Below are 16,166 nucleotides of genomic sequence, written 5' to 3'. Positions count from 1 at the left end.
GCAGTTAGTGGTTTGGTCTGCATAGAATAGAAAAGACACAAAAAATCATTGTTGCAGCGCTATGGATACATGAGTTTGGAAAAAATATGAAATTATGGAGGTGAGTCTGTTTCGAGTTGACTTTGTGGTGGACATTCCATTTATAGTGCAGAGGTCTCCCGATATTAGAGATACAATGTCGGATAGTAGCACAGTTGCATTCTCGCAGCTGTAAATAAAAGATGCTGTTGTAAAGGCAGTTGAGTGAGTGTGATTAAGGCACTTGATTATTATTGAAAGACAATTACGACTAGTTAATTGTGGACTTGTTATTGCAGCGTCCATATAACGTATACGGCAGAGGTTTACAAGCGATTGCAGACTGTGGGTAGAAAGACTTGACACCAATAATTATTCCAAAATTGAAATCATTTGCAATAAATAAGAGCTTGTGAACTGATGCTTTGTTATGAAATCTACCGTTAGACAATTTACAGCACTGTCCATGGAAAAGCTGAAACAAATGTGCCTTTTTTATCCTCCAATATATTCTCTGCTAATGATGAGAGTATGAATTCATGGCTGGCTGACAGCAGGCAAACAGTTGTGATCCAAGCACTACATTTTCCCATTAATAATGCACCCCCATAATTCTTTGCATCTCCAAGTTTGTCAGAAAGCGCATCCTGCTTACCAAACAGTGCGGCCCACCGTAAAGGCTGAGATGTGCACACCAACAAAAGCACATACTGGTCCCCAGGAGTACGCGTGTCCCTGCTGATGCAACAGAATGAGTGAAGGGGGCTCTGGGAGAAGTGATGGGGAGAGCGGGCGGAGGAGGGATAAGCCCCCTGGGTCTTTCTAATTATCTGTAAGGATCAGCACCGCTCAAGAATGCGTAAGGGGAGGGATTTGACTGCCAGATCCACTGGGTAAGAATGCCTGATTGGATCGGTCACCTCTCTCGCTGCTCGGCCATTACTGATGGTGCCTGCAACCGAGGCTCATTAGACACAGACCTGTGCACACATGTAGATGATTGGTGATGGCAGAGATTTTAGCCATTCTGCTGCAACGCTGAAATCAAAGTCTGCCATGTTTGTGTTTTACTATTCGTGCACAAGGTGGAACTGAGGGAGGTAACCTTAATCAAATGAAACTAGACCTCAATGGAGGGAAGACCTCCGGTGAGACCAAATAGTACGAAACACATCCGTCTGATTCAATGTTTGACTTTTTTATTGTCCCTGTACCCGCAACTGGGGCAGATAGTATTATAGTGTTATTACATGCTAAACAGATTTGCTAAACAGATTTGCTCTGCCAAGGAAAAGTATAAGTTACACCTTCCCTGTTATATGGAGTATTATTTGGTTTTATTTGATATTTTAATGTTGTGCAAATTTGGCGCAGCCATACCGGAGCAGGAGAGGATAGACAAGAAGAAAAAAGGAATTAGGCTAAAGGATGGTTTCTTCATCGTGATGGTGTTTCATTGACTCTAATGAAGGCCCTCTTGTCGTATTTCGAAGATGATGGTGTCCTGAGCTGTCAATGAAACCCTCCATTACCATCCTCGCCTCTCCTCCAAGGCTAAGCCCATCCTCACAGGCTGTGGCCATGCACTAGTAATTAATGCTGAGATAGAATGCTGGGCATCATTTGTGTTAAAATGTTCTATTGCTGCATAGTTTGATTATATTTACCAAAAATTTATGGCCATTTCCTTGTGGGAATTAAGCAAATTTTGCCCATGCTGGGACATTGGGGAAGGATCTCTGTACCCTACACAAGCTAAGATGGTTTCGCATTTGGTCGTGGCATGGTGGGGGTATATGCCAGCAGTCCGAATCATCTTTTTAAAAATCAGAAAATGACCTTGATCGGAAAAAGGCGTCTCTGGGGTATTTACTAAATTTTGCTTAAGAGAGGAATATATTGTATTAATAATATTGGGTAAACTGGGCTGCCATGCTTTTATAAGCTTTCACCTCTCATCGCATCTGAAAATTTCTCCAGTTGGCTTTTTACATCTCACACATGGACATTTTACTTTCAAAAGAGCATTTTATGGTTATTATTAAAATTAGCGCAATAAGGCAGACAGTCTCAGCGGGATTGCCTTCCATCCTATCACACGCAGAGCACACAGAACATGACTGACGACCTCCTGGGCCACCTGGGCGGACCCATTGTGCACGCCGCTTATCTCGCTGGTCCCAGTCCTCGGCGCGCAGACAGGCTCATATTGCTCACATTGTTTGGGTTTGCAGACGAAGCGGGGGATTCAGAGGCAGATGGACGGTGGAAAGTAGCACCTTGTCTCCTGGTTTGAAACCAAGCCTCCTGCCATTCGTGGCTACTGTGCAAGCGTCGACCTGCATCAATGTTCCCCCAAGCAGGACATGAGGGTTTCTTTTTTTATGATAAGCTTTTCCATGAAACAACAAAGTAAAACAACAACTTAGATTTTTCATTTTGCAGCAGCAGAGGGGTTGCAGATGTTTAAAGATCGGATTAACACATACACACACACACACACCTTTTTCATGCGTACGCTTTGATTGTGAGAGCATCAGAGCGAGCTTTCTATGCGTGTATATGTACAGTATGTCTGGAGGATGATGGCTCTGCTCTTCATACCATTAATTATAAGAAGAGGAACTCGGTTGGAGAGGAGCAAGGTTTACACCAGCAAGAAAACAAATTAGAAGTATAAATAGATTTAGATTTTTTATTTTTTTTTTTTTTTTTTTGCTGTGTGTATGCTAGCTGCCCCGCCTCTTCCAACACATAGACAAAGCTTCTCTAGACTGGGGAACATGCTGCAGGTCATCCTCCCACCTTTGGTTTGGTTGTTTTGTTAGCGTAAGGTTTACATTCCTCAACATGCATTCACACTTCCATGCATGTTAGTTCATATTCAGATTTGGTTTTGTTGGGTTTCCTTTGGTTTAAGTTGTGTTAATAAAGTATGTTTTGCTAAGCTGTACCCCTACTCTGTCTCCTTTTGGTTGCGTCCCTTGAGCCAGGCCGTAACATGGTGTTGAAAGAAATGTACCTAAATAAACACGTCTTTGGTAGCAAACGGGTTAAACAAGCACTTAAAAAGAAGTCGGTCTCAAACTTGATATTTATGATGAGTGTGTTGCTGCCAGATGCACATTTCTGCATAATGCACAGTGAAGTGGTGACATCAGCAGAAATTAACCGTTCTTCCGCTTTGAGGTTGTGACCATGTCAGTGGGATCCTCGGTTCGACCCCCTGCCTTCATCCTCCGCTGGGACTCTGCTGTTTACCGCCCGGAGTGGCTGAAAGTTAATTGGCTTCTTGAGCTGCTGTACATTGTGCTGTCAGTGCGGTGGCCTCCCCTCATTGCCCCGTCACGTTAAGTCGAAGTGTATTAATGCACTGTGTGGCCCATTGATTCCTAATTCCTCACAACGTCGACATTGGGGATAAATATTGCTTGGCACAGATGTCTTCCGGCTTATTGTAATCAACATGGCTATTGATCGCCTGCCTGAGTTCCCTTGAAGTAATTTATTTTAAATCCACTTTCAGTAAAAGGGGGCATTTTGGAAGAATGAGGCCAAATAACCACAAGCCTCCAAAGAGAAAGCGGTGGACAAGCGAACTCCGAGTGGTGAAATATGTCGTTCTTTTGTGTATCGCTGGTCCCTGTCAGCGTGTCTGTCTCAGTGAGGCCGGGCAGATGATGGATGAGGGTTCATCCAGCGGCAGACCAGCCATCTATCGATTTTATCCTTGCATTTGTCTGGGGAGTAGACGGCACAGGCTTTCTGGTCGTGGAGAGCATCTCAACACAATGCGCCCAATGCGGCTTGACGTTAACACACATATCCAGTATTTTCCCAGTGCCTTGTGTATTCTCTTGTGCCAGCAGAGGCGTAGTTGACAGTGTCCATTGTCTGAGCAGCACAATGGCGATCTCCCCGCTCCCTCCGCTGCCTCCTCGCCAAGGTGTTTTTATTGATCCGCCTGCAAAGTGGCGTCCACTTGTTTAACACCGAGGCTCAAACACTTCTATTGGCCTCATCGGACTCGCCTGGCTGACCTCTCATCTGCTTTCCTCCGTCGTGAACGCACAGAGGAGTGTGGGTCTGGATTGTGTGTATTTACCGGTCTGCAATGATGACTGTGTGTATTCATGCTGCAAAGAGGCTCGTGTGTGTGCATTTCTCCTCCGTCCAGCCCATTGATCAACAAATGATTTCATGTGAAAGTTGTCATTTCTCCTTTCTGCCTCGCGCAGGCTTTGCTTGTCACACACTCGTCTTCCATATGAACAAGGTTCTGGAACAAGGTTCTGCCTGCTTAGCCTTGAAAGCAGCTGCTCAGAATCCTACATGGTAGCATCCATTTTCTTCTGCTTATATGGGTTTGGGTCACGAGGGCAGTGGTGCCATTAGGGAAGTCCAGACTTCATGGTCTCTGGCCCCGTGGAAGGAAACCAAGGCATCCCGAGGTCCTCAAGTGTGACCTAGGTCTAACCAAGGGTCTCCTCCTGGCTGGGCATGCCCACAACACCTCACCAGAGAGGCGTCCAGGAGGCATCTGGACTAGATGCCAGAGCCATGGCAGCTCTTCCCAAATGACCAAACTCTGCACCCTATCTCTTAGTGTGATTCCACACTAAGAGGTAAGGGTACATACACTAAGGGTCAGTACGTAGATCAAATGGTAAATCCAAAGCTATGCCTTCTGGCCCAGCTCTCTCTTCACCTCTCTTCGCCCCCGCCACAACACCCCCACCACGGGCATTCCCTCACTGGTGAAAAAGATCTTGACATACGTGGACTCTTCCACCTCGGACGCCACCCCCAGTCCTAAGGCTGCAATCCACCTGGTTCCAGCGTAGAACTATGGCCTCAGATTTGGATTTGCTGAGCACCAGGGAAGAAGCTTCAGAGTAAACAGCTTGATGAGGCCATCAGGACCATATCATCCACAAATAACAGAGATGAGATCCTAAAGCCCCCAAACCGGCCAGCCTCAAGAAAATCCTAGCCTAGAAAGTCTGTTCATAAAGGTTATGAACAAAAGGTGGCAAAGGAAGGCAGTCTTACTGCCAGTCATGGAATTCTTTCCTTCCTGCTTTACACAGGCCTGTAAAGCAGGAAGGTGTGCACAATATTGTTATTATTGTTATTGTCCATACTAAGCATATCAGACATAAAACCCAAGTTGTAACATGACATATGTTGTTTTTTGACAACCCCCCCCCCCCCCCAGGGTATGATGTACCTTGAAGAAAGGCGCCTGGTCCACAGGGATTTGGCCGCCCGCAATGTGTTGGTGAAGTCGCCCAATCACATCAAGATCACTGACTTTGGCCTTGCACGGCTGCTGGATGCCGACGAGAAGGAGTACAACGCAGACGGGGGCAAGGTCGGTGTAAGTCTGCTGCACCTACCCTTATCCGCACGCGTCTACACACAGGTCACGTAAGAACGTTTGACAAAGGAGGTGAATATCAGGAGCCAAAAGTAATAAAAGCAAAGGTCACTGCTGGTGACCAAGGAAGCTTGCAGAAAGAAGCATCGTTTGGCAGAGGAAGTATAACAAATAGACACAAAATCCAAGCAAGTGTTCATCTGCAAGACGCTTGTGATTTATTAGCTCTGCCAAAATATAACGTATATATATATATATATATATATATATATATATATATATATATATATATATATATATAATAATAACGTGTTAAATATTTTGATAACACATGAAATACACTCATATTACTCAATGTAGACATAATAAGAAGATGCCATTGCATCAGAAAGCTGGCGGCGCTAAAGACAACCTCAACAAGACTGAGCGTGTTGCAGACAAAACAAAAACAAGTAGTGAAGTTTTTTTATTGTTTTGGTGACCAGACAACATCAGTCAGGAGCGCCAAGTGCATTGTCTGGATCATCTCGCTTACCGGGCTCATTGCTGATTTCTTTTCTTGTGGCTGTAGCATCATGAGCTGCAAGTCTTTTAAGTGAAAGCACAAAAGGAAGACGTCATTCTGCTTCCCAAGCAAAGCATTGCCACATGCATCGCTCACTCCAATCCACTGCTCCACGCTTTTGGGGAATCTTACCACCATTTTAATGCACTGATCTGCACTGAAGGCCCACACAGGCTGCTGCAGACGGGCCGTCTGCTGAGATTGCGTGCGACAAATGACCACAAGCATCTCATTTAGCTCTTTAAAGAGCGTACACAAACTATTGACAATTGTTGGGTCAGGCTGAAGCTATTCACTCATCTCACTTGAGTAATATCGAACAGAACGGCGCTGCCTCAGAGCTCCGTCGATATGCCAATATCTCACAAAGAGCAGCTCAAAGGATCAGGCAGCTGTTGCTAAAGCAGAGGCAATCAACTACAATCCAGGTGTAAATAAACTCAAATATGCAGTACATATAACTATGCAATTTGCCTTTTTCCTTTTTAATGCGTCTTTTCATCCTCAGATGCCGGTGAAGTGGATGGCTCTCGAGTGCATCCACTACAGGAAGTTCACTCATCAGAGCGATGTGTGGAGTTATGGTGGGTGCAGGGAAGCTTATTCTTCATCTGTATGCACATGTCAATCAGTCATGTGATCACAGCTGTGGGTGAAATAACCCTAAATCCTGTTGTTGTTTTGTTTGTATTTACATTTGCACTGTGCCTCTGCATCCCCAGGAGTGACTATCTGGGAGCTGATGACGTTCGGAGGCAAACCATATGACAATATCTCCACACGAGAGATCCCAGACATCTTGGAGAAAGGGGAGCGCCTACCGCAGCCGCCCATTTGCACCATCGATGTCTACATGGTCATGGTCAAATGTAAGAAGATAGCATACATGCAGTACACTTGGGAATGCCAATATCGACATAAATGTGAGATATCGGTTCATATCAGTCATGATAATGGCAATTTTGAAATACACTCATAATATTATAAGGAAGAATATCATTTTAGTTGCATGGATTGAAATATTATAAATAAATATTATAATATTACATTGAAGTCATAATAACACAAGAAACAAGCAGAGCAAATTAATGTTGTGGTTTTGGGGAAATTAGGTTGGGGAAAAAGTTATAATTTGATGGGAATAAAGTCATGATATTATGAGAAGAAAATTTACGATGGGAAGTATGTTGAAATATTTTCAAAATAAATGTTTAAAAAAACGCAAGAGCAAAGTTCATCCCAATATTGGACTTTTTCACTAAAATGACAAAGGTGAGATGCAGTACAAACAACACATCATCAAAACACCAAAAAAACAAATCTAAACTCAAATGTGCAAAGATGAAAAAATCAGCATCCATCTAAGAGTTTTTGCAAGTCTTTAGTGAGGATTGGCATTCAGGGTCAACACAGACGGAATCACACAAAAGACATGACGAAAACGACTGCTTGTTCACGTCAAAAAGCCATCTCCTGTCCTTCACTTCAAAGAGCCGCTGTAATTGTGAATTTATTAAGACTAATCCATCTTACTTGTTGATAGTAGACCAACATGTTATTTTACTTGACTGTTGGCCATGATTAATGATCATGACCCATAATCATTAAATGTGGAACTTTTTCTATAACATATATTGCATATAGCAGTATTTGTCCTTGCACAAGCAGTGTTTATATGTGAAATGCATTTCAAAAGAAGCATGATGTGTACTGAGCTATCGCCATGCAACTTGATGAGGTCTCACTCGCATGCCAATATCAATTTTGGCTGAAAAACCAATACCGATGCATTATCTCCTATTTAGGCCAATATCGGCTGATAGTGTTGGTTTGTCGTTATTATCAGACATCCTTAAGAAAAGTGGTCAGATGGATGGCATTTCAAACTCATTTTGGTTTCCATCTGGAACGAAAAAAACCCAAGGCTTTCTGCCTCCAAACCACCCATTGCTTCATTCAGCTCAAATTCTGCCATGGCATGTCTATTGTTCGTTCCTTCACCAGCATGATTGGAAAACGGGGGCTTCAGCGGGGCTCTTCCCACCCATATTTCCAAGAAGCCATGAGCACCAGTCCAAGCTTTGGGCTCTGCCAACTATCGGCAGCTTGGCCGTCCCTCACATCGCACCAGCCTGGTGGTCGCTGAGCCCAACAATGATGGAGTGACTTTTCTCTTGGCTTCAATTATCTGACATGAACTTCTCTGCAATGACTCTCTTTATTCTCTGATTTGAAATACCAACAGAGAACTGATGTGACTCATCCCAGAGCATGACATCAAAACATATTCCCAAGACGGAAATGTTAATCCAATTGAAATGTCATGGCATCTAATATTTATTCTCCTAATGTAAAAGCAGCATCAGTGGCTTTTGACAGCTCAAAAGCAACAATGCCCTGCAGCTTTTTTTTCCTGAGTACAATGCCCATAGAGTCCAGCTTCTGGAGAGTTTAAAAAATATATTTTCAATAAAACATTTCTGGACCAATTTTATTCTAAGGTCAAAGAGCTCCACCTTGAAAAAAACTCTGACTTTTGTTCCTGATCTGCGGGATTCCCTCAGGGTGCACGTGTTACATCGGACCTCATTGGAATTAATATTTGAAATGACATGTTGGAAATAGCTGCTATGACCAGGATGCTAACAATGAAGTCAGTACCTGCGTGTGCCTCCCGTCTAATGAGAGCAGACACACCACCTGGCCCCTCACTTCACCTTCAGGGGTTTGCTTTGTGTACGCCAGCTGTGGCCTCAAAGAGGGAAACTGGGCCGAACATCCACAACACCAAGCCTGCTTTTCTCTTACCCAATAAATACATTGAGTTGCCCTTGAGCAAGGCCCTCAGCAGGGCTTGGACCAGATGGGCAGTCGCCACTTGTAATGTGCGGCCCATTTAGCCAATCTGATCCCGTCTATAATGTATGGTTCCATATTTGTCCTTTCCAGGCTGGATGATTGATGCTGACAGCAGGCCCAAGTTTAAGGAGCTGGCTGCTGAGTTCTGCAGGATGGCACGGGACCCCCAACGATACCTGGTCATCCAAGTAGGTTCATCACCGCAGAACCTTGTTCTGCGCTTTTCTTTTTTCTTCATGTTGCAATTTTCAGGGAGACGATCGGATGAAGCTCCCCAGCCCCAACGACAGCAAGTTCTTCCAGAGCCTTCTGGATGAGGAGGACCTGGATGACCTGATGGATGCTGAAGAGTACCTGGTACCTGGAACTCATCCATCACACACAGCAAGACCTCGGGTTGACTCAAACAGAGTAAGCCTGCCCTTTAATCCCTTGCTGTTTTGTTGTCATCAAGCTGGGGTATAACTCTGCCTCCATTTTGTGCGCCTCGGCATTTTATATGTCGATGGAAACCTCGGTTTGCTGATACTGGACAGATACGCATGACTCCAACCACCTGCAAAGCTTTACAGTAGGAATGCAACTATTCATAGATTAATCGATTGTTTATCGATTATCTAATTAATCGACGTGAAAACAGGGATATTGTGGTTGATGGATGTTTTTTGTCACGCTAGCAAGGAACGTCTGTGAAAATGAGGACAAAAATGAGGACTGATGTAAACAATGTATTTTGCCTTTGAAATTGTTATTTCTGACTTTATTTTCGAAACAATCACGGCAAAGCAGCGTTGAAAGATGAAGATACAGTGCCAGGAGGCCAAGGAGCTTTATTTGCATCCAGGTAGTGAAGACTGTCCAAGTGTGACAAATGGAACACCTCTGGAACGCCTGGTCCTAACTTTGGAAATACCTGTATAAAAGGCTCAATTTTTGGAGTACCATTGTAGGGAATAGGTAAGGACTCAAGATATGGCTCCATTGTGTTTTGTTTCGAGTTCATACCTCCAAACTATTTATTTTGAGGGTACACTTGTGTGAAAAAAATATGGGCCAACCAAAAAAAATATTTCTGTCGCAATTCGGAACATTCTGACTTCTGGAAAAAAAGAACCAGCTTGTTAGCTTTCAAAAGAGCCCAAAGCCATGCCTCTACACCAAATGGATCAAGGACAGCTTGACTGTACTTCTGGTATGGCTTTTTCAGGCATTTAGCCACCAAAACCCTGGAATGTTAAGGGGTTAAATATATACAGCTTGCTTTGTCATTTACGGCAAAGTGGGTACAGTCTAATTATCAATTTTGAGATGATTTCTTCCAAAGCAAGGCTTTGAAGAACAAACAGAAAGGTTTTGAGGAGGAGGAAGTTGATTGCAGAGAAGAGAAGAATATGATAGAGTGCTATAACCCCAGGATGTTTCCTTCCTTGTTGTGTTGTTTGTAGCTGCACTTCCTGTAATTACTGCTGTAGTGCGTGCAGTTGGCGTGAGTGCAGAGGAGTGGGCCGGGGTTAAATAGCCTGCAGCAAGCTAACAGAGCTCCACAGGAAACCCTTCACTCTGCATGTCATGTTTTGTTTTCTTTTGGGGTTTTTGCTTCTTTTTTGAGGCTCAGGTGTGTGCATTGTTGGCTGCCCCTCACACTCCCTTAAGGCTGATGACTACACCCGCAGAACTTTTCACACAATCTTACTTTTAACTGGCAGCTGCACAGGTTGAAAGTCTCGCGAAGTTTGCCGCAGGTGACACACAGCTGGCTCAAGCATCATTATTTTTGGTTTGAACACAATTTCAATCCAATTTATTTTCTTTCTTTATCTATTACCCTTCCTCTTCTCCAGAACCAGTTTGGCTATCGCGAAGGAGGGCCAAATTCTTCAGAGGGTCACATGGTGGGGGCCCAGGCCTGTGTGAAGCAGGAAGGAGCCGGGGGTCAGGGACCCAGCCTGGAAGACCAACGCTGCAACGGGAACTTGCAGAAGAAGAGTCTGAGCCAAGCCGGAACCGAAGATAATGGAGGACAGCGGTACAGTGCTGACCCCACCATCTTCCTAGGGGAGAGGGTCTCCAGGGACACCGATGAGGATGGATACATGACCCCCATGAAGGACAAGAGCTCATCAGGTACTGAGACCAAAAGCACACAGAGAGGATGACATTTGAGGTGATCACATCAGCATTCCAAGAGAAAAACCGGGAAGCTAAAATACATTGAAGCGTGTCCTGGAGGGCATATGGTCTGGAGCATTGACAGTTGCAAGTCAAAATGCAGGCTACACACGCGTAGACGTCAAACCCAATGCAAGTCTTCATGGTCGCAATAGAAACATTGAAGGATGGGAGATCCCCCCTGCTGTGGGCTTCTAGGTTGTGAAAGGAAAGTAGATGATGTGATTACGGAACCAAAATCTACACCAAGACGAGCAGGAACGTACAGGTTGCTCACACCAGCGTAATGTAATCTGTAATCTGTAGCATAGTCACTCGATAATTGAATGTGTTCATGTCAATTGTGTTCAGTGATGAACGCAATTTGGCGCTTGTGCGTCAGCCTCTGATCGTAATTCAGCCCTGTTCTTTTGCCTTTGATTTTTGAGCTTCTCAAAATATAACAAGGCCCAAGGCGAAATGCATCTGATGCAATGTCAAGGAGCGGAAGAGTGGGCAAAATCAATAGGTTTCACACCCTGCTATAATAGCGCTTGGAAGCAGCGAAAAGAGGTCATTTGTTGGCATTTTCACCCCCCGGCAGATGGAGTTTCCAGTGCCAAAGAACTTCTGGCAAGTTGCCTGTCTGTTCCTGAGTGGTTCCCATTATTACCATTATCATGTCCCCTTCTATCTCTGCCTCTCATTAGCAAGTGACCTCTCTTTTCCGACTTTTTCTTTCCCTTTCCCTGATCTCATTTCTGATTTTACTAGTTGATCTGCTTTATTCTTTCACAAACTCCTCTTTATTCCTTTCCGTCCTTCTTCTTTTCTGATGTGTGTACAGAATACCTGAATCCAATCGAGGAAAACCCCTTTGTCTCTCGGCGTAAAAATGGGGAGATCCATGCGTTGGACAACCCAGGCTACCACAGCACCCCCAGCAGCCAGCCCAAAGCAGAGGACGAGTACATCAACGAGCCCCTCTACTTCAACACCTTCCATAGTGCAGCTGAGACCCTGCGGAGAAACGGTCTGCCTCTTCCCACCCAGCCGCCCTCTTCCATCCCAGCCACCACCTCAGGGTCCCACCTCCCACTTAGCATCCAGACCAGCCTGCCTCACTACCCTCTCCCCACGGCTCAGCCGTCTCCATCTGGCATGCCCTGCCGCCATGCTCCGCTGACCCACATCCTCCACGCCCACCACACCATCAAACCAACAGCACAAGCTAGCATTCTCAGCGTTGGCTCCGCCAGCCAGGGCCAAACAGGAACTATCGCTCATGCCTCAGCGTGCCATTCAGGTGTACCATCCACCGCCGCCCCCGTTGGGCACGTCAGCTTGCCAGCCTACCAGAGCCACATAGCCTCGCAGCCTGCCAGCCTGCTGAAGCACGGGGGACAGACAGCGGGTAAAGTCACCGGGAAGAAGCTGAAGGTAACCTTTGACAATCCGGAATACTGGCAGTACAGCTTGCCTCCCAAACCATCTGACAGCACCCAGGGCGGGTCCACCAATGCTAAGCTCTTCTACAAGCAGAATGGACACATACGGCCAGCAGTAGCCGAAAACCCAGAATACATGTCTGAGTTTTCCCTGAAGTCTGGCCCCGTTCTGCCACCTCCTCCGTACCGGCAGAGGAATACTGTGGTGTAGATTGATCCTCAGCCTCTGGAAACATCTGCAGTGACCCAACCAGAGCCTCCAAAAACTCCTACCCCATCCATTTAATTCATCATAGACTGTAGCAACATACTGAGATGGAAAGACCCAAACCAAGAAGAGACTGCCATCCGAGACACTGGGAATGTGGACATACGGTCATTTCCAGCAAAACACACGGTGTCTGAACCCATCGCCAGCCACCCCACTGTGTCGCTTGGAAGAGCAGAACAAGAATGGTTTCTCCTTTTTTCCATACAATTCGATGCGGCTGACAGTAACCTATGAAGGACTTGGAATGTGTCTTTACTCGGCTACAAAGAGAAATTAGTATGAAATGGAGGAAACAAGTCTGAAAAGCCGATTAATTATAAATTTTTGCCTGTAGTATTTATACAGTACTGTAGATTTCTTTCCAGAGGACTGGTGAAAAACTGCAACTGTGCTACTGTGACAACATTTACATTTAGACCTATTGTCCTCCAAAACACAAAAGGTCAGCTGCTGGCATCCTGTTTTGTGTGTTAAACCTCCACTAAAGCAGCGGAAAGACGAAACCAACCAAAGCTTTGTCAAAATGATCTGATCTGAATTTGGAAAGAAATGGTAGAAATAAGTTAGCAGTATATTTTAGAGCCATGTCACAACACAGTCTATAATCTTGTGAGACGTGCTCATCAGAATTAGTCTATTTTTTACACAAAAGCTAATATAATTGGCCATCATTTTTGGGCTAGGAACTCCAGGTATATTTGGTAACTTCGACTGGGTGTTCAAAAACCTTATGAGGTAACAGGTCCACGTTCGTTCTACTTGCCAATCATGCAGTTTTAAAATAAATATACTAAAATAAAAATAATATATCTTAATTTCCGCACTGTAAGGCGCACCTGATTATAATGTGCAGTCTCAATTAAGGGGGCCAAGGGAAAATGGTCCAACAATCAAGCGGAGTTTTTTAAGTGCGCTTTATAGTGTGGAAAATACCTTAGCAAAATCATAAAATATAACACCTTACAAATGTTAATAAAAGGGGGTTTAAGGAATGGGAGACATTTCCAGTACTTTTTTACTGTTAACATGAAAAATAAAACTTTATTTTCCGTAAGAAATTATAACAAATGTTATGTAGAACAGGCTTGAGAAGGGTTCACGACAAAAGTTCACACAGACCTGGGAATAAAATGAAAGACTGAAATCGCTGTACAGTGGATCCCCGCACATTAGCCAGTCGTTCTTGCGACCGTGCAAATTGGACGATTTTTGGTCAAATCATTTATTTTCTCTGAAAATAAGCCATTGTTTCCACAGAAAGCATATCTCATTCACCCTAAGTTGGTCATAATTTATAAATACATCATAAAGGGACAATGTACAGCATATGTGTACCGGCCCACAATTTTTTACACCTTTTTGTCTGTATGCTTCACTTATGTTTTTCCGCCATGTGTTAAGATGTCACACTTTGCTCGGCATTCCTTGAATGCACCATAGCAACATGAGCTGGAGCAAAGATGAAACTTTCACATGAGTACCTCAGGTTTTGTTATGAATTTGTTCCTAAAGGTCCAACACAAACCAAGCGAATCAATTTATCTCAGAGGAAACCCAATGAATCCATTACAGACACCCAAAAATATGAACAAGAATTACGTACATTTGATCAAGAAAACAAAGTGAAATACATATAAATGATGAATGAAATACGTTCATAAGTGAACGTGTAAGAATGAACAGTTAGAGCTGTATACTTGCTGGACTATATTGTAAACTTCAGCGGCAGGTACAATCTGGACCGACTCACTATCTGTTATGAGTTTCCCTTAAACCATTCCCCCTGCAAACCTGTACCTTCACATTCCAATCCTTTTGTAAAAGACATTTTCCTGAATTCAATAGTGGTTTTCACCTTCTGTATGAAAGTTCTGACACCCTGTGCAGTAAATGCAGGAGGGTTTGGAGACTGTGGGTCAAAATAGCCGTCTCAACACCTCATTTGTTCTACAACTACTTTTTACTTTACTTTTTCACCATTTGCTGGCAAGTCTGGACATGGAACCCGCGCAAAAAGCGGGGATCTACTGTAATATGCATTCCGGGCCACAAGTTGGCATGCTAAAGAAACTCACACCACACACCAATTCCTTCTGGGTCTTATCCCTTTTCTGTGAGGTACTCGTGCTCAGGCGATGTTCGATGTTTTTCCAGATGACCCTTTTCAGCATTTGGATGACAACAATATGTTCTATGTTTTTCAGCTGGTCAGGGCTGATCAGTTCATGCTCAAGGACTAGATAAGATAGCGCTAGTCTGAGGGTTGGGTGGATTTTAACCAACTGAAACTGCTCTTGTCTGGGCATGCCTCGGATCCTGCATCAACTTCTCCGATGAGAGCCGTCCTACTTAGTCCTGAGCATGAGCTGATGATGCCTGCTCGAACAAGAGGGGGAACGTCCAAGAGAGAACCAGTTACCCTGAGAATACAATGACCCGGATGAATGAGAATGCAGTAATCCCTCGCCACCATGTATGTGTTTCATGGTTCAATAATGGCGATTATTCGTTTTTTATGCATATTTGAGGACATTTGACATGTTTTGCCTAAATTAAGCAAATATAAAAACAGCAAAATAAATAAAAATACAAATGTAGTTGTCCCTTGCCACTTCACGCTTTGAATTTTGCCGTATCACATTTTTTCAAAAAATATATTCATTTATAAATCATCGCTTTTTTGTAGTTGGACTCATAAAAGAAGGTATAAACAGGCTTTCTATGATGTAACTACAGAAATAGTATATTTGTTAATCCTGCTTCAATCAATCCTTCTTTGTGGAAATTCAATCATCACACTCAGTTCTGGAACCAATTAACTGTGATAAACGTGGGACGACTGTACTGCACTGAACAGGAAGTACAAAAAAGGACAACAACAAGGAACTCTCCCAATTCTATCATGTGTGAGTCTACATGATGTCTTGTTTATGTCTTATTTTTTCTCGTTATAGTGACTATTATGGATAAGAGGAGTGTAAAGGTGACTACAGGGGTGTTATTTCATGTCAAGAGGGCTCTAATAATAATCATAAGGAATCTTATTTACTTCTCGCTGTCTGGTCTAGAATCAACGAACCGTGATAAATGAGGGATTACTGTATTCACAGACACGTCAAACAGCCATTGGTTATTCCTTTTTCTGCCAAGTCATACAAAACACGTTTGCCAGAAAAGGCATCTCAAAGCTTGTCAAGCAGCGACATTTCCCCCCTGAGGTTCTGCCTTGTCGCTGAATCGTCATCATTGGGACATCTTGGCTGTGTTTTCTTCCTCATGTTGTTTATTTTGTGTGTTTTAATATACGTGCTTATATCCGAACCTCCCCATGAAGCGCTTGGATCAAACTTGTGGGGTAGAAAGACACGACTTCTTCCAGAAACATCCAACTTGTTTATCTGCTCGCTCACCACTTCAGAACCCCAAGTACTAACAAAGATCAGTGGCTCCTCGTCGGCCAAGGGTTCACGGAGGAAA

The 16,166-nt window shown here is 44.0% G+C and overlaps 1 protein-coding gene across 3 annotated transcripts in view; it reads left to right on the top strand.

The window, feature by feature from the left end:
* The window catches only part of LOC144901803 (receptor tyrosine-protein kinase erbB-4-like), a 152,630-nt gene extending 139,514 nt beyond the window's left edge, over positions 1-13,116 (top strand). For 2 of the 3 annotated variants that reach the window (XM_078796927.1, XM_078796926.1), the window contains exons 21-27: positions 5,237-5,398; positions 6,472-6,547; positions 6,686-6,832; positions 8,913-9,010; positions 9,075-9,233; positions 10,664-10,946; positions 11,818-13,116. In XM_078796927.1, the coding sequence (XP_078653053.1) occupies positions 5,237-5,398; positions 6,472-6,547; positions 6,686-6,832; positions 8,913-9,010; positions 9,075-9,233; positions 10,664-10,946; positions 11,818-12,629 (1,737 nt within the window). In that variant the 3' untranslated portion in view covers positions 12,630-13,116. The remainder of the gene's footprint in view (positions 1-5,236; positions 5,399-6,471; positions 6,548-6,685; positions 6,833-8,912; positions 9,011-9,074; positions 9,234-10,663; positions 10,947-11,817) is intronic. The other variant, XM_078796928.1, reaches the window with a different exon arrangement.
* The last annotated feature ends 3,050 nt before the right edge of the window (positions 13,117-16,166 follow it).

This window comes from Doryrhamphus excisus, linkage group LG15, assembly GCF_037039965.1.
Source record: "Doryrhamphus excisus strain RoL-2023G ecotype Guam linkage group LG15, RoL_Dexc_Guam_v1.1, whole genome shotgun sequence".
NCBI classification, from domain to species: domain Eukaryota; kingdom Metazoa; phylum Chordata; class Actinopteri; order Syngnathiformes; family Syngnathidae; genus Doryrhamphus; species Doryrhamphus excisus.
This window is presented reverse-complemented; position numbering and strand designations above follow the sequence as displayed.